Raw genomic sequence first — 19,712 nt, forward strand, 5'->3', positions numbered from 1 at the left:
GTGAGACGGAGCCTTGGCTCTGGTCACTTCCGCTAAAGCCACAAACATAAGCCAGGTCCGGCCGACGATTCAGCCTGGGTGGTAGGCAACCGGTGTAATCGCGCGTGTCGGGCGGGCTAGCGTGCGCACAGGCGCCGTGTAGCGGAAGTCTGACTGCTGGTGAGCTGGCGATACGTTTTCATTCGTCATCGATGTTCCATTAGGGGCCCGCGCCTAATCAGGGGTGCGATACGGGATGATACGTGCGACGCTCGCCTATGTCTCCTCTGAACTGGCGCGCGCGCTATCGAGATTTGAGCCGTACCTACCCATGACATTACATGACGGAGAAATGAAGATAACGGTGTAATGTAAGTTTCTTGAGGGCTCTCCAGGATCTGGACCGGGTGTTCCGTGTCTACTATTTAATCTGATAACACGCTTTTTAACCATATTTACTCTCCTAAAAATACAGTTTGGAATAGAACCACACATTCGTCCTCCGAGCATTATTAAATACTTTTCGTAAGCAGACAGAACTCGGATATCTCGGGGCAGTTTTCCAACCACGTGGTTTCTTCTGCAGCCCATGTAGGCGGGCGCGCGTGGTTGATAAGGGTGACACTGGCTCGTGCATCGCACGCCTCTTCGCCCCTGCGCGCCAGGCACCGAACCGTTGGTAATGCGTTTGGTTTACCTCATAAATGGAACTTAGAATTCAAATCTTTTGAAGTGTTGATTTTAGATAAACGGAGAGAGAATAAGAAGAAACGAAACGAGGGGGAAAAAACAGAACACGCACGAACGCGGCCTCGGAATTGACTGGTTGCGAAGCTTCGGTTTCTTCCTCCCGAATGTCAGTATGACCAACCAACAAACCAAACTATCCTCCGTGCGCCGCCCTTACGTCTTTGTTAAAGTGTAAGCTCGAACACTGCCGTGGTCGTGAGGGTTGGCATAGAGTGAGGCAGACTATAGAAGTGGAACTGTGCTGCGAAGGTCGTTCCGAATTTAAAACTTCGGCATTATGTTCATTGTGGCGAACTTAATAAGTGAGCGACTTCGTATCTATTGGTAAGATGGCTGATTCTAAATTATTCGTGCTTTTTAGTACCCAAAATGCATGTTGCCTCATTCTTATACCACATTATATAATCCCGGTTTTTTTATTTTTTTATTTTTTTTTAAGTTTCGTTAAAATATAATGGGCAGAAGCATTTATACTGGAATAATCGTTTTCGTGATTTTCTAGGAAAATATTAAATTGTTGAATTTTTAGTTCCATTTACCCACTGAATTTTTTTTACACTAGTTAATTATGTTTTACTACACTTGATGGTGTGCTGGTGTGATTCCTCGTTTTTAATAGAAGTTCGAATAATGACATTTTATGAATTGTATTTTTTCGGATTTTAAAGCAACTTTTGGATCTGTTAAGTTTCTTCATCTTGCGTTAACCTCGCCTCGCATTCGATACTCGATGTTGATAAAAACGTAAAATTCCCCCCCCCCCCCAAGCAGGAAACGTTGCTGTTTGTTTTTCTTTTGTACTTTTACAAAGGCTAGTCCTTGAAAACTTAGTTGCCAACAATATCACTTGTAAAGACAGAGCTTTTGTACCATTTGCAATTTTACCTAACCCTGCCTTGCACAGGTTTTTTTTTTTTTTTACAAGTGATTATCGTTGGCAACTGTAAGTTTCCGAGGATTTTCCTTGTCGGCCCTCGTTTCGCACGATGCTCGTCGCTAATGAACGGGGTCCCTGACGGACTGATTGTACCCCGAGGTCCCCTGATGGACTGATTGGACCCTCGCGCGTTCCCTTGAAGGAAGCTGCGCGACCGCCTCGTCTTGTTCCTCCTGCCCCCGGCGGCAGTCGCCCGGAGGACCCGGGCCAATCTCCTGTCTGGTCGCGGGCCCGCCCGCTCTGTCTGCGCTGGCTCCGCGGGGCAGGCCTGACCTGTGACCTTTACTCCCCGCCGGCGGGGGAGCGGGGGCTGTGCCCGGGGCTCCGCCGCCTGGCGTCAGTGTGTTCCTACCAAGCGCGGCTCCAGAAGAGGGTCGGTGGGGTTGCGGATAGCCCAATGTCATTGATTAGTGTATATTTATGTTTACTTAAACATTTATTTTCATACGTTAAACTTTTATCTCGTCAAAATTTGCACGGAGGCTACTAAGGTTCTGTATTTTAAACCTGTAATTTGTAAATAATATTCCAAGGCCAATATATGACCACTTTCATTTTTTTGCAACTACGACCTTTCTTTGTGCGATAGCCCCTCCCGAAAAGTCATCCTCAACCTGCCATTGGTTTCTACCATCTTGTTTTCCGTGTCGTCGGAAAAAAAAAACAATGTTCATAATATAAACATTAAATCTATACGAATAAAAATGTAAATGTTTTGTTCGTTCAAAATCGTAAAATCTCCGAAAGTTCCTCGCCGATCGCTTTTGAAATTTTGACACGACTTTGCTCTTCGAATACGCGCGTTTTTTTTATGTACCTATGCCACACCTGTGACAGGTAAAAGTATAAATAAAATATACATATAAATTGATTTTTGTGCGTTCGTCTTAAGATATAGATAGGACGATATAGACAGAGAGGTAGAGAGCGGGAGTCATACAGATATATAGAGAGCTGTAGATGTTTTTATATATGTAGAAAGATATAGTGGAGGGACATAGATTTAGTGAGATAGAGTAAACCTTTGTATATGTTTACGTAATTCAAACAAATTTTTAAAAAATGGAATGAGGTATAGCAACGTATGCCGGACATTAGGGACAGTAGCTAGTTTTGATAAAAGGGTTTTTCTACTGAACATAAGTTATTTATTTTTTTATGAACTTGCAAAATTTTATGTCCGTTCTAGGATGTGCTGAAAGCAATTAAATCACATGGTATAATTTACATTTATATGTAGCCTTCGTCTTCAAACACTTTATTTTTTAGTATATCATTAATTAAATTAACCAAAATTAGTTTTTTTCCCCCAGAACAATAGAAATTTTGTGTTTTTCAGGGTTTTGGTGAAACCTAATTTTTTTATTGATTTATTAAGACCATACTAAAAAAAAAAATATCGGAAGACGAATGCTACATAAGAACGGTAATCCAGATTCATGATTTAAAGCTTTTTGGCTAAAACTGACATATTTGTCATTAAGTTCCTTCTGTTTGTACTCCTGACGATTTCTTTCGTCTCCTTTCAATATTGGAAAACTCAATTTCTGCTCGATCTCCATACTTAATTTATTAAACATCCAATCTTCAAGGCTTGGAGAGAGATAGGTCTGTCACTCGGCAGTTACGACGTCTTTCCTAAAGCTATGTAATTACGTGGTCTTCACGTAAATTGCTCGTATGAGTCCGCGCAGTTCTTGGGTGTGCGACGTTTCGTTCAAAAGTGCAATTTTCGCAACAGTATTATGTACCTCGGTGGTAGCTCCACGGACGACGGCGTCTCTCCATTCCTGGAAGTTTTGTCGTCGGGGAAGTATCGGGAAAAGTTCCAAGATTTCGCGGTTGTGTTGGGCCCAACTTTTCTCGGTAACCTGGCTACCTCACCCCGCACCACTTGCTTGCTGCCCTCTTCCACCACCTAGTGAGCCTTTTTTTGTTTCCCACCCCAGCTCATTCAAGCGACGCTTCCGAAGTTTAAACTTTCAGCCACCAGTCACATCTGGTCCTAATGCACCTACTTACCGATGAAAAACAACGTCCAGAATTTAAGATATGTATTGGCAGTGAGTGTGATTAAAATTGTGAAACGTGCTTAAAGGTGACAATCTACGTTAAGTGAACGCTCTGAACGTTACCTCATTAAAAAAAAACTAATAAAAAAAAGGAACAAACATAACGCACTGATTTTCCGAAGGTCAGGTGTTGAGAGCACTGGTTATAAAGGTTGCAGCCCTTTATTTGGTCATTTGGAAATCTTTATCAATCGGCTCTATGTCCTTCTTTGCGTACTCACAAATATTTCCTTCTTCCCTTGCAATATTTAAAACTTTAATTTCTGCTCTGTTCGTCATCTGTAAAAACATGCAATCTTCAACGCTCGGGATGGAATTCATATATGTTACTCTGTTAAAAAATTTCACAAACATTTTTATGAAATCGTTTTAAGTTCAAAAATCAGAAAACTTTGTGTGCAAAAAATTTAATATATATATATATATATGAATAATATATTTATTTTAGCTAATCACCTATGCAGGAAAGTTTTTGTCGTATGTCTGATCATTCTCATCAAGCAATTTGCATGACCCGTGTACTTTTCTTTTCTGAAGTTCCTTCACGACGAAATTGTTTTATAAAAATCAGCTGTCCTCCGGATATAAACAGCAAAATGGCCTTTACCAGGATTTCTGCGTCCGGTTAAACCGGGACATATATGTTAGGCCAGAAAATTTAAATTTTTTGGCAAAGTCTTACGTTTTATCGGTAATCCATCAGCTGTGTCATCCATGTTTTGTTTGGGAACAGTATTTAATTTGCAATGCTGATGTGAAACTTTTTAAGCAGAGTTGTATATTTTGGAACGTGATAGATAGTGCCTCGTACACTGTTAAAAATTTTCTCCTTCAATTTACGAAGAACACTTGCTACAAAGTATCGAGGGATCGTCGCAAATTTACGCACACTGAGTTCGCTTAACTTGAACATGAATCCAAAACTCTTGGTAAATTAACAAAAAATTCCTTTAGCTGGTTAAGTCTACATTAAGAACACCCTTCTTTTGTCCTAGCGTGTACTTGCCTTTGTTTAGAGTGAAAAATACAACTAGGAAGTCGAATCATGGCGTAACTTCCGCGAAGGTTCGGATATTTGAAATTGCGAAGAATTCTTCGTTGAAAAAGTACGTAAATTTACTGTAATTTCTGACAGTATTGTGTGGTGAAAACATCACTTTAGAGAAAATTTCCATGCTGTTTGTTCCCGTGCAAGCAGTTCTGTCACGACTTAGAATGATCATAAATATTTTGTGACTGACGGTGTTAGAAAAGGTGAAAAAAAGTATTTTTTTTTTAATTATAAAATTTTGGTCAGCGAATTATATAGTACCGGGGAAAAATGCAGGGGATTCTGTTTGGATTTTACTGGAGAATCTAGCTGCCACAGTAGTTGCGTTTCGCGCTGTCTTAATTCTCATGACGATGGCACAGCGATGCCGACCTGGTTGGATGTCGCTCGTCTTTAAAGCAAGGAAGACAGACAGAGAGAGAGAGAGAGAGCGAGCGAGCGAGCGAGCGAGCGAGAGCCACTCTGTCGCATGGCGTGACATGATGGGAGTGCGGAAGAGCGTAATTGAAAGGCAGTTGCAAGAGGAAGGACCTTTTGTTGGAAAGGGGTTGGGGAGGGGGGAGTTAGGCTGCAGTGCAGTGGGCGGCATGCAAGCGTGGAAGCGGCGGAAAAAGTTGGAAGAGAGAGAGAGAGAGAGAGAGAGAGAGTCGAAGGAAAGAAAGAAGAAAATTCGTAAGGGCGAAGTTGGCCTCGGGGTGGTAGGAAAAGGGAAGGAAGGGGTTCTTCGTATTGATAACGAGAGGGAGACGGAAAGATCCCTTACGCAAGACTGGCGGAATTTTAACCGTGGCCGAAAAGCGTGAAACGCTGGTGCTTTTTTTTTTGCGCACTTTGAATCAAATTCCCCCTCCCCCCAAAACTCCGATGATACGTTAAAAAAATTTTTAAACTATCTGTGAAGACAGTATTTTACTGTGTGTAAAGCCACGTCGTCTACAGCTACTACTGTAGGCCCATATGTCAGTGTGTTTGTGTTAGTAGTAATGTAAGTTTTTTTTAATACATGCGTTCAATTCATAAAAAAAATTCTATTTTTCCCCCTTCAAAACGCTGTTGGCGCGCAGAAAGTTTTTTAAACTGAGCGGTAGAATAATTTACGGCATACAGTGAGAAACTTCACTCTAAATTTCCCTTGTTTCGTGCTAAACGAAGACATTTTTCTTTCATTTACAACATATTTGAAATCAATTGTGTTGCGCATTTTTTTTTACAGCATTGACCGTTTTGCAAGACTACCTACGATTTTGTGATGAATTAAGAATATTTAACGGCTGTTTAGCGTCGACACCTGTCGTGGAGGCAGAAAAGAAGTGGTGGGGAATCTTTAGACCCGAACATTGCCGAGAAAGCGGACCCTCGTACCGACAGATTTGTTCCTGTCGGTGAGCCAGCTGGTATGTCGGAATACCATTACGGCGGAATGAACGAGAAACTTAGCATAAACCCCCAGAGTGGTTTTATTTTCCGCTACCCTGCCGTCTGTAGAGAAGCCTCGGTTTGTAAATCCCACATCCAACATGGCGTGCCCGCCGGGTGAGACGCGTGGAGGAAGCGGCTGTCGAGCGCGCACGGCCGCCAACTTTCCCTGGAACTGCGCAGAGTTCCCTCGCGTGCTTTGGCGACGCCGCGCCTTTTTTTTTCCATGCCTTTTCAAACGTCTTAAAACAGTTCCGTAATTCTTCCGAATGTCAAGTCGTTAAACTGGGCGTGATGGAGAGAGCCTTGTTTTATTTCGCGAATTCATTTCCTGCCCTGGAAAAAAATGAATTTTTTTTGACGTGACGTGTAATAAATCGATGAACGCCGGCTGCACGCACGAAAAAATGTCCCGTTACACACATTGTCCCATTACGCGGTGTCCCGTTACGCTCATTGTACGCTTGCGCCGATTTCGTCAATGTTTTGTGACGTCACGTTAAACTATCGTCCGTAAACCGACTTTACAGACAACCAATTTTTTTTTACAATTTTATGATTCCATTAATTTACTCCTCCTTGTTTCTTACTGTGGTAGGCCGACCTCCCTGGCGCAGTCCGAAAGACGCCTTCACGGTTTTAACGTTCAGGGGCAACACAACTGTACGTCTGTACTTGGTTTCACGCATTGCAATATGTTGGATGCTTGTACGAAGGTTATTGCAAATATGTTAGTAGGACAACATAGTAAACTCAGGCCTTTTAACGTGGCGAACGCTGCGAGACACCCGACTGCAGCGATCCTAGCGGCTCAGCCTGAAGAACGCCCGCGAAATTCAAATTCTCGTGATGGGCGATCTCGACACAGATTTTCTCTCGTCGTTTGAAAACTTGTAGATAATTGAAGTTACACTCCACACATTATGACCTAATTTTAAACACAACTGTCACATGTCGTACTACTTTCAACGATGTAACATTATGAAACTTTAAAACCTGGATCTTTGTAAATCGTTTATTTCGTAAATGATTCCGTGAAACATGATACAATAGTTAATTTCCTTGAATAGGTGGTCATCTGAAGAAAAATAATAATTCTTCGATATAATTATAATATAATAATTACAACGCATTTTAAAAGTTGTGTCTTTTTTTTTGTGACTATTAAAGTTCATAAAATGTATTCCAGAATAGTTATGCTATCACGAAGATTTATTTGGTACACGTATACGTTTGTATGTCCCCCGGTATTCATGTAAGCGTATATATATATGAATATATTTGAATATATATATATATATATGTATGTATTGGCTTGTTAATGATGCCTCCACACACAGACTACTTCGGCGCCAACGCGCCTCGCGCCTAAAGATTGTTTAACTTCAAAAACTTTGTAATTGCTGCAAACTTTTCCAGACATAATAAATAACCACAACTGCAGAAAACTGGGGGGGGGGGGGAAATGCACTAACGTCTTCGTATCAGGCCCTGCCGCTAGAATGCGCTGCAAAAAGTGTCTCACGATTTTTTTTTTTTTTAACGACTTTCCAATTTTGTCCCACTACATTAATTGGGCTATTGTTGTTCAAGCAGTTTGCACGTGCCGGTTATATTATTTCGTAGCACTGAAGACAAGTCCCTCACGTAAGGGTGACGCGACAACTTGACGAACCAGCCATCGTCGCCCTTGGCGTTGTTCTCCTCCTTCAGCCCGCGCCCGAATGGTCCCGATTATAGGTTGTTACCTTCGGCGGTGCGCGGGGTTCTTTGATAGCGTCAGATATTTTTTTTATTTATTTTTTTTTATTTACCTTGTCAATCTGGACAGCCTTTGCGCGCCGAGTCCCGTCGGTGGGATCGTGCAGACGTAACGATCGCCTCCCGCTCCTCCCCCCTTCTTTGTCCCCTCGGGCGATCAATGCCTCCCTCCCTCTCCGCCGTGGTGTTATGGAGGGGGGGAGGGGGGAGGGTGTAGGGCGAAGGGGAGGAGGGGACATCGCGCCCGGACCGGCCTCAGTCGGCGCGCGGACCAGGCCGCCATGGGGTCGCCATGTTCTCCCAGCTGTGTCGCGAAACCCTGCGTCGCGCCGTCGTCTGCAGCGAAGGTAGGGCCGCCTACCCTCCGGGTGTCGCCGATGACGAAGGTAGGGGCCCAGAGAGAGAGAGAGACAGGTGGTGCGTGCACGCACGGGCGGGCGTAGGGACTTGACCTCCCTCCGACCATCTGGTGCGGCGACCTTGTTCCTCGGCGAACCATGTGTCCAATAATGATAGGTGTCCCGTTACTGACGTCATCCGGGACACACAGCCTGGGATCTCTCAGGCACACTGGCCAGTTTTTTTTTCTTTCATGACGCCCACGGAAAAGAGAGTCTACGTCGGCGCTGCACATCTGTTGTCCCGTCTCGACGACAATCGCAATGACGAACCTCAACGCGCGCTTTCTCACCCGAGAACGTCTTCCGTCCTTGTGAGTGGCGCGCAGTTAACTTTCCGAATTGAACGTGGTAACGGGTTTCATTGCAATATAAGTAGATAATAACTGTGCTGTTGTTAAGTTCCCTGCCTACCCGGAGACACACACGTTCTGCAGAGCTACAGAAACAAACAAAAAAACACGTTATTTATAATTGCTCTAGATATTCGAGTGTTGTCTGATTACGAAGCGTTTAAGAACACGTGAGCGGATGGGTAATTCTTTTTCCGTACTAACTGTATTTTTAGAAGATTGAAAATAACCAAAACGCGTGTTTCCTGAATAATTGTTAGAAATGAAACTCTGGTACGTATTTTTTTAAAGCACTCAATAGACTGCAATTATCTTAATTTCTCCGCCATACAAGGTTATGGTTACCACTGACACATCATTGTCACCCTATGCACGACCAGAAGACAGCGCGCTAGCCCACAGACAGCCTTGCGCTTAGAGGAGACACCGCGCTAGAAGAACCAGCGAACGTCGCACTTATCATCATCCCGCCTCACTAACACACATACATTCTGGACTGTGTTTTTTACGTAGCACTAGCTGTCCCCACGACGTGGACAAAATAATTCACCTGGGTTATTTGGATGGAAAAATATGGACAATTATTGTTTATTAACATGGACTTTAAAGTTACATTAAAGCTTCCGTGCTAATTATTATTTTTATTTTTTTTGCTTTGCGATCTGAAGCAAGAAAAAACAATGAAGTCAAATTCATGATGCGTTAAGTAATATAACTCCTCGTTTCACCGCTTTGCGGAAATAAAATTTTGATGTATAATTATATCGTTCGAAGCGTCTTTGGAAGCATCTATGATCCAGTGGTTTATAGTACTTTTTTTTATTGTTTTACGTATAAAAATTTGACATCGTAAAAGCGTAGCACGTAATGTACTGGGATGCCTAGAATTGGCATTGGTTAACTATTTAGTATTTTCCTCTGTTAAATAATTGGTTGAATATCCCCCCCCCCCTTTTTTTTTAAATTGCATCTGGAATTTTATGATACCAAGTCACGTTCCAGCAGACATTGCCATCATTTATTACGGTGCATGTTAAAACATTGATAGCAAAATTACGCTACGAGATGGACGCAGTAATTTCACGAGTCGAACAACACTTACATGATATCGTCGTATTGTGGCTTCAGTTAAGATTGCGCGACGAACTGAACATCGTTCGATGTATATTTGTTTACGCGACACATTTGTGTACCTGACCCCTTGGGAAAATTGGAACGTCGACAGACTTGATTTCCAAAGGGAATAATTGTTTTTGATGGCTACGATTTACTTCGGGAGTTAGCCTTATCGACGTAAATATATTTTTAAAAAAAGGGGGGGGGGGTTGTCTTAAAGTCGGTTTACGGACGATAATTTTACGTGATAACGTCATAAAACATTGATCGACAATTGCATACGTTTTAATTTTCAAATATTATTTACAGTTTTTGCAAATTTAATTTAAATAATTTGTTTAAATAAATTCACGAATAATTAGTTAAAAAGCCCGCCTTAACCTGTTTGATGTTATAGAAGATTTTCTCGCACGGTGGTTGGCCGGTAATTCACGCTCCGCTCAGGCGGAACGTGACAATGAGTCATGCTTTTTCGTGCGTGCAGCCGGCGTTCATCGATTTATAAGACGTTGTCACGTCAAAAAATAACTGTATCAACTCCGTGGGACAATCTGTAATGATTTGACATTGGTATCAATGTTCTGTGAATATGTTGTAGTGGAATTAAGAGCCTCGAGTTGCAGTGTTTTCACAGTTGGCAATGTTATTGTTTCGATGGAGCGAACTGACACGAGATTTTATAACTTGCAGTAGTCCCAACTACGTCCACCGTTACAATTTATCTCACAGTTACATTCGGTTACCGCCACAAAGTTTTTACTGTCCACCTTGGCGCGCGGTGTTTATCCCAGTGGCCCAGAGTAGCTACTTTTGCCAGGGGAAAAAAAGTTATGGATTCATTTTTAAGTACTATTTAACGTACTTTCGAGGTTATGTAAATATTATTTGTTTTGATCAATCCTTAAATTAATAATTTATTATCCTTGTGGGTACATGTAAACGTTTATTGAGTTAAGTTATAGTTAGGTCAAGTGTACGATTTTAAAAATAGGTACTGTAAATTCGTGAGAAAGGTTGGGTATATTAGGTCGGCGAAAATTGGAATATTTTAGTAATAAATAAACGCGGTTTTGTTGGATAGTAAAGTAACACTTAAAGGTTTAAAAAAAATGTCATTTCTGGATATGATATACTTGATGTAAGCTTTTCGACATACGCCATTGCTAAGCACATGTATGTCTGTCTGTAGAAGAAAACTACAAAAAACCCAAAAGACAAAAACACAAATTAAGCAAAATTGCTGTTGTCAACAGGATATAAACACCACATAATATTCCATAACAGGAATATGGTCATTAAACAAAGAAAAAAAAAGAAAATGGACTAACAGAACGGGAAAAAAAAAAAACACAAATGATGACAGCACAAAAATGTCTACAGACATACATGTGCTTAGCAATGGCGCATGTCCAAAAGCTTACATCGAGTCATGCACTCCCATTGCACAAATATTTCAAAGATAATATGGATATAGTTAGGTTTATTTTTCTCTAAAAGGTGGCGACTGTGGGATATCATCTTTCATCGTTAGCTCGCGAAGTCACGCACTGCCCATGTGTAGCAGAGGCCAATATTTTTTTTCTGGCTAAAACTAAATGTATTTGGAGGGGTCAGTGTTAGGGAGGGACCTAGGTGAATATCAGGCTGAAGCCTGTACGCCTAGTCATGCTGGGATCAGCCATGCAGGGAGAGGGTCGCATGTGCTTTGTGCGGGGATTGGCCAGCCGTGGCAATGACGGATACATAGAGACCGGAAAAATTCGCGGGTTCGTTTCATGATATGCTATAATCCAAACAAATGTATCTTTATATTGCTTCTCTGATTGGCTTACAATTTATCTGAAGGACTTTGAGCCAATGAAAAACCTTCAACCATTCCAAAATAGTATCGAATCGCAAGCGTCCCAGTTGACAGGTGTCACGAGTCAGTAGCCAATGAGCAGGTGGCATTTGCTCGAGAGTGTGTCGGGGATTGTGGAGTCTATCCTAGAGGTAATCGAAATCTCGAATTTTTCCAGTCTCTATTGATGCATTGATGAACTCCCGTATTAAAACTATGTTAAGGTGCATGAACACAGGGGAAAAAATCATGGATTCAAGTCATGCGAGTTGCAGTGAGCCATGCGTTAAGAGTTCAGGTCCGGTGCGGGACGAAAGAGAAACGGTCCATGGGAAGAGCTGGGCTGGGCAAATGAGTTTCTGCCATGTTTGGGTGCTTGGACAGAGAGGTCCGCATTAGGTTCGTAACCGCGGCTGGATTTGGTATGACCATGCGGCTCCTGGTGGTGGGCTCCTGAATCTAATAAGACGATGATTGGGTAATATAATCTAAATCAACTTTAAACTTTAATGTCCCATGATTGGCACGTGTTGGCCCAGCGCCGGAGCAGAGCGGAAACCCTCTCTCGCCCTGCGCGGCCTGCGATATGGAACACGCACGACCTGTGCGTAATCGCTCCACAATTGAAACATTACTGTTGATTTCAGTCGACGATATTCCGCGATGAAGCTGGCATCTGTTGGTGTTAGTAAATAGCTACATTAACTAACAAATGATTATCACATGACATTCGACCAGAAATTTGTGGACACAGTTTTTCTTCACCAAAATTAATTTGGGTTCTATAAAAAAATTCAGTTCACCAGTACGAAGAGTTTTTATTTTTGACGTGATCGTCTAATAAATCGACTAACGCCGGCTGCACGCAAAGTGTCCCGTTAAGTACATTGTCCTGTTACGCACATTGTCCCGTTACGCACATGGTCCCGTTACGCCCATTGTCCCGTTACGCCCATTGTCCCGTTACGCCCATTGTCCCGTTACGCTCATTGTACGCTTGCGCCTCATCTATCTCTCTTCCACTCGATTGGCCTATGCGTCCGAGGAGAAGAAAGACAGCGGCAGCACACAACTTACATCTACATGTGAACTGTTTCGTCGACTGTTTATAAAGTGAAGTGAAAAGTTAATGTGGTTTTCATTGCTTATTACAACAACAATTTCGGTAATAAAGGTTAATTATTCCTGCTTTTTAAAAATCTGATTACTAGCATAATTTCAAGTATTTATTCTTTTATTGTTAAAATAAAAATGATTCAATTTTATTCATAAAAGTATGCAATCATTTCATCGATGTTTTTGTTGTGACGTCACGTTGAATTATCGTCCGTAAACCGACTTTACAGACAACCAATTTTTTTTTGAATTTACATTAGTTGCTAGTGAGTTTTATTAAGTAGTAATCGAAATTATTATTTTCAAAGCAGGGCTTGCATGCACCTGAGCTCAGACGTCCTGGCGGGTAGCAAGACGTTCGCGCCGCGGAGAGACGCGAGCTTGTAGGTCCGCCGACAGCCGTCGCAGTCCGCGACGCCCACCACGTGTCTGAAAGAACGGGAACTATTTTTTTTTTGCGTGGTTAACGGCTTTCGCCCACAACCAGAACTAAGATGCCTTTTCTTAGTCGTAGCCTTGTCTTATCACATCGTCAATGAAATATTTGGAAGCTTCCTTTATCATATCAATCAAATCTCTGTATGTAAATTAACACCCATGACTTACCCGGGACTCGAACCCAGAACCCCTCGCACCGCAAAGCCGGTGTGCATCCGACTGCGCTACGGAGGTCGGCAGAACGGGAACTAAATGTTGTTTTTCCCCTCTACCCGCATACAATCGCCGACTACACTGCCATCTATGAATCTACAAATGAAGTAACGTTATCGAAACTGTGTGACGATAGAATATATATCGAAAAAAAAATATATTGCCATCCTTTATTTAAGCTCGAACGGAGGACTAGACAACTGTCATCGCGTAGTATAATATTATTAATAATAAATGCCTGAAGACTTGTTTATTGCAGAGATGCTTGATACAATTTCAGTACGCTGAGAGTGTTTCTCTTATGTTTTAAAAAAAAGCTCTTTATATTATAGACTAAATTATACCTGCAGGTTTCATTTTCCTCAGTTATCATAGAAGTTATCACTTATCAGAAGGAAACACATTACAGTGGGGAAAAAAACCTATATTTATTATTTGATTCCGTAATAAACATTTCAATTACTATTTAGTCATAACTATTGACGCTTTATATAAATATACAAAGGAACTAGCTAGATATAGTAGAGCTATATATCGTGCCGATTTCGAACACTACTTGGGTGGGTACATATCGGGGCTATTTGAGTTGTCTCCCGCGGTGTGACCACGATCTCCTCAATGCTAAAATTATTGTCATAGGCGAGGGGGGGGGGGGGAGGTATATCCCGAAGTAAAGAAAAATATGCGAGATCTCGGTGAAAGAAGTATGTTATTTTGGAGGATGCAAGGTGAGCTGTTACAACACTTGGATTCGCAAACCACAAAGGCAATGATTAGGGGCAGGTGGATGCTGGATTTTCTTTATTTCTTTCAGAAAATTGAAGAAAAAAAATTAAAATTTTTTAAGTTGTGTAAGATCTCTTCTAGCGCATGTCATCCCAGATTTTGCGACCATGCCATCTAAATATCTTATTTTTTGTGATGGTAAGTTTCTGGCTTGTCTTGAACTCGATAAGAATCCATTATTTAATTGATAATTGTAACTGCCAGAGAAAGAAAGTGAGGCGTTTCCTCTCCTTTCCGCTGAATGTAAGCTCTGGGACTTGAGTGGGTGGCGGGTCTCCTCCCGAAGGAATCCTTCACTCACCGCTCAAGTCGCCGGGAGCCCCTTCTCACGGCCAGGTGTGAAAGGGAGCTTAACCCTCCCCCACCTTCTCCCGCCCGGCGGCTGGGTCTGGTCGCTGCTCGCTCAACTTGACGGCCGCGCTTCACTGATCGATCCCTCCGCAGAGTCGACCACTTCGAGTGCGGCTCTCGGAGGTCTCCGTCTGGAGCTTCATTGGCGCCCCAGGCGTCTGCTGCCAATAGCAGTCTCATGTCTGATGCTCACTTTATTTGGTACCAATTAGCAGTTATTATACCTCCACGACTGATGTCCGTCAGTGATCATACCTGCAAGACTGAAGTCCGACAGTGATCATGCCCGCAAGACTGATGTCCGACAGTGATCATGCCCGCAAGACTGATGTCCGACAGTGATCATGCCTGCAAATCCGATGGTCACTTGGTCTTTTGCCAACTAGCAGTGATTATGCCTGCAAGTCCGATGGTCACTTTGTCCTCTGCCAACTAGCAGTGATCATACCTGCAAGACCGATGTCCGACAGTGATCATGCCCGCAAGACCGATGTCCGACAGTGATCATGCCCGCAAGATTGATGTCCGACAGTGATCATGCCCGCAAGACCGATGTCCGACAGTGATCATGCCCGCAAGACTAATGTCCGACAGTGATCATGCCCGCAAGACTGAAGTCCGACAGTGATCATGCCCGCAAGACTGATGTCCGACAGTGATCATGCCCGCAAGACTGATGTCCGACAGTGATCATGCCCGCAAGACTGATGTCCGACAGTGATCATGCCCGCAAGACTGATGTCCGACAGTGATCATGCCCGCAAGACTGATGCCAGACAGTGATCATGCCCGCAAGACTGATGTCCGACAGTGATCATGCCCGCAAGACTGATGTCCGACAGTGATCATGCCCGCAAGACTGATGCCAGACAGTGATCATGCCCGCAAGACTGATGCCAGACAGTGATCATGCCCGCAAGACTGATGCCAGACAGTGATCATGCCCGCAAGACTGATGTCCGACAGTGATCATGCCCGCAAGACTGATGTCCGACCGTGATCATGCCCGCAAGACTGATGTCCGACAGTGATCATGCCCGCAAGACTGATGTCCGACCGTGATCATACCTGCAAGCCCGATGGTCGCTCCATGTCTGCTGCCAACTAGCAGTGATTATATCTGCAAGTCTGATCTCAACCGAAAAGAATACTTCAAAATCTGGAGAACTCGAGGAAATGTACAAAATGATAATCACCAAATTGGATGACTAATTTTTAGGTAGATATTCAAAGAAATATTACCTGTTGTAGCAGTTACAATGGTGTGACGTTCGGAAAATTTTTATATAGTTGTTCATTTCATGGTCCATAGACCACAAAACCATCATCAACTCAAGAGTTTATATTTATAACTTTTGTGGACATGGTAACTGCTGCAATGTTCCACAAATTATTTCCAAACTGTTACATAAAATACAATCATGAAAAATCTCAAAGAGTTTAATGGGCATTATCCGACCAAAGTAGTAGAAATGGGGAAGGGTTTTTGAAAACAGGAAAATCTCTATAATTTCCATAGTACCTATATTGAATTTCGTATCATTTGAACGTATTATAATTCATAGGAGTAATACTGAAAACGTTTTTCTAAATAAATTTTAAATACGACCAACCATAACTGCAAGGGGTGGAAAAAACAAGGGTTGGAGGACAAAATGTTAATAACACCCTTAGTAAGCACACTATTGAATCCATTCCAATTATTTGTAGTTAGTTATTGACCTGATAACCAATGATTATTTATTTCACAGGTTGGTCAAATATTTATATTTACAGTGCAGAAGCATAAGTTGCATAGCATTGGTGAAAGTGATAGTAGTGCAAAATGTGTATTGTGTGCTGTGGCTACTATGGCTTTCACTCTTGTTCTTCACATTATGTTAATATCTTTGTTATTGAAATTTTTTACACTTAAATTATTTTATAGTAATTTTGAACTGTTATGGTTTATGAAATGTGTTTCAATAAGTAGTTTTTGTTTAATATACTTATATAATCTTGTTAGATTATTCTTTGAGTGAAGGAAAACAACGTTAGGCTGACAAGGAAAACTCGGGCGGAATTGTCTAGGGTTCAGCTATCGCTACAGTGGTGCCTATGGTACTCCCCAGTAGCCGAGTCCATCCTTAAACTGTTGTTCCATGTGGGCCACAGGATCTGTTTGTCTGCCCTGACGAGAGTGTGAGAGTGTGTCGTGACGTGAGCGCTCGTCTTGTTGCAGCCGGGGCCGCGCCAGCAGACTCCAGCCAGAGGCCTGCACCAGGACGGCCGTCGGCCCAGAAAGGTGAGCACAGGGACACAAACTGTCAAAACTTCTGTAGCCTCGTTCGAGCGGTTCCCTTGGCCGGAGGGCTTCCCTCCCTTTTCCCGGCAGCCTTCGAGCTGGGAGTGAAGTGCTGCATGGCAGGAAGTTCGCACATAATTAGTTTGTGGTGTGTACGTACAGGTTATCTGTTGTTAAGATTTATCTTAAAACATATATCTCATTAAAAAATACTTGTGCCACTTTAAAATTAATGACATTACACAAATTTTTTTTTTAGCTTACTGTGCCAGAACTTGTACATGGGAAATTTGTGTGTTGAAGCATAGGTTGGACTTCAGCGAAATAACATCAGCAAATGTTTTCGGAAAACAGATTTATGTAAGTTTGGTTGGTTAATTATGTAGTACAGACACATACTATGGCTTTCACTCTTGTTCTTCACATCATGTTAATATCTTTGTTATTGAAATTTTTTACACTTAAATTATGCCCCTTTTTTTTATATGGTTTGCTGTTTAGTATAAATCTAGCTATTTCTATGTGTAACGACTTCATACCTTCGTGGCCTTTGTAATCTATCAAGAGTCTGTTGCACACATGTGCCTGTGTAGCAAGAGACTGATTGGTAGGTATTCTTAATATTACTGTTTGTATAAGACTCTGGTGCTAGCATAAAACAGATTTGACATTCTGTTGATTTTTCACTTCATCAGTATGTTCCACGTAGAAATTTGTGACAGTGAGATTGTATTTTATAATTAAGTGTTTTTAGTATTTTTAAGAAACTTGCCAATCGAGGGTTCAGCATTTATAAATTTTAACATGATCATTTAGTCATCATGATTGTTAAATAGTAAATATAAGAGTGAAATTTTCAAGGTTTTTATTTTTGAGGACCGTTAAGGTTTTTTTTCTTCCCAAATCACAGGAATTGACTAGGTCATCGAAGGAAGTTTTACGTTGTAGCGCATTAAACATCAGCAGGAATTATGTAGGTGAACTTTAGTTCAATTCGTTTGTGACTCGTGTTAGTCACTTTAGGAAATGTTGCATTAGGCAACAAATATTTTTAGTGAGTTTAGGCTTCAGAGCAATAGTCTTTAGCATGATTTAATTATTTTGTGTAAAAGACTTTAAAAGCCAGGGTCCCTTGACAATAAATGTGAAGGAGCCGAAGTCCTGCTATGCCGTGTTATTTGAAAATAATGTCTTGTGAAGTGAATGATGGTTGTAGTGAACATGTAGCATGTATACAGTCATGTGAAATGTCAAAAAAATAAATGAAAACTTATATGATCATTGCAAAGCTAAAACATTACCAGTAGTTTTATTTGTATATTTTTCAAAATACTTTGAGTTGGACAAACCCGAAATTTTTGAAGCCCTGCAATTAATTTTGTGTGTTTTCAGAACAGTAAAATGATATTGCCCCTATGTGTCATGATTTGTATGCTGGAGAACCATAAGCCATTGAGGTTTCATCAACTTGTAAATGTTATCCTCTCTTTTATTTTAATCAAATAAAAATAGTTGCTCCAACTAGCCAAGTAGTCTCAAGTTCCTGCTCTAACTTTATTAGCAATTTTAAAATAGTAAAATATTTTGTTTATGTATCTTTTTTGAAGCTATACTTCTTTAGGCACTTTATGAAAAAATGATTAGAGTGAAATTTTAAGATGCGCGCGCATCACTGTAACACAAAATTAATAGGTTGAGCTGCCCGCTAAACCGCTCATTAAGTCTCGAAATAAAGCTACCAACAAAATAGAAATAGAACCTCTATTAGTCTCGCATGTTGGCGCGCTCGTCGCCTCTGATCACTGTTTTCATATGTATAATATTTATCCACATGTTTATAGTTTCTACATTCACAACACGTGTTCTAGTTTCATACAAGTGTGAATTATATATGTGCTAATAAATTATATTCAGTAGTGATGTAAATTGAATATTTTGATTAATATTATTTACTATTCGTAAATATTAGTAAAAAAATTGTGCCTGTATACTTATTCAAGTGCTTCAATATAATTGAGGTTAACTATCTGTATGTATTATTTATTGATATAAATTAAAATATTATTTAATATAATTAATACTAAATATTATTAAATTATTAATGTTAAATATTTATTATTGGTTAATTAATATTTGCAAAATAAAGAAATAAATTTAATAAAACATTTAATAAAAACAACAAACATCAAATTAAAATATTAATTTTTAATATTTATTATTAAATTAAATAAATAATAAATATTTATAAAAATAAATAAACAAATTTAATGAAAACTTTTGATAAAAATGAAGTGAATAATAAATTTATTTATTTTCTTTTAAAATATTAAATAATCAATAATAAATATTTAAAATTAAGAATATTATAATATTTAGTACAAATTATGTCATTTATTTATTATTCCCTAAATTTTATTTATTTAATTTTTCAAATTTAAACTGATTTTTTTTTTATTATTGTTACTTAGCCTAGAATTGCGTCACGGACTTCAAAGAGAACTGGAAACTGGAAAGCTAATGTTTTCTTCAGATGGGGTTTAAAGAGCTTTGAACTCCAGTATTCAGGATGGCTTTGAGGTTTGGATGATCAAAATCTCATGCAGATAATGAACTTCTGTTCTAGTTTGACATTTCACATGAAGCTGTTAGGATCTTACTTTTTTCCTTCGTGCCTTGAATGTTGAGGGGAGACATATTGATTTGTTGCATCTTCTCCTAGCATCTACAAATGTAGGTGATAGTGGCCTTTATTGTAATTTTTTTTAGGCTAGTGACATATTACTGCACGGTTAGATTAGAATTTACTTTTATAATAAGTAAGAGAAAATTGTATCAGTAGATGAAACTTGGA

At 40.6% G+C, this 19,712-nt stretch overlaps 1 protein-coding gene across 13 annotated transcripts in view; it reads left to right on the forward strand.

Annotated features, from left to right (window-relative positions):
- The window catches only part of LOC134537572 (ensconsin-like), a 166,642-nt gene that overhangs the window by 87,996 nt on the left and 58,934 nt on the right, over positions 1-19,712 (forward strand). For 10 of the 13 annotated variants that reach the window (XM_063378147.1, XM_063378152.1, XM_063378158.1 and 7 more), the window contains exon 2: positions 16,799-16,861. In XM_063378147.1, the coding sequence (XP_063234217.1) occupies positions 16,799-16,861 (63 nt within the window). Of the gene's footprint in view, positions 1-8,239; positions 8,353-16,798; positions 16,862-19,712 lie in introns of those variants that run through there. The other 3 variants (XM_063378150.1, XM_063378154.1, XM_063378156.1) reach the window with 1 other exon arrangement.

The sequence above is a fragment of the Bacillus rossius genome, chromosome 12 (genome assembly GCF_032445375.1).
Source record: "Bacillus rossius redtenbacheri isolate Brsri chromosome 12, Brsri_v3, whole genome shotgun sequence".
Taxonomy (NCBI): domain Eukaryota; kingdom Metazoa; phylum Arthropoda; class Insecta; order Phasmatodea; family Bacillidae; genus Bacillus; species Bacillus rossius.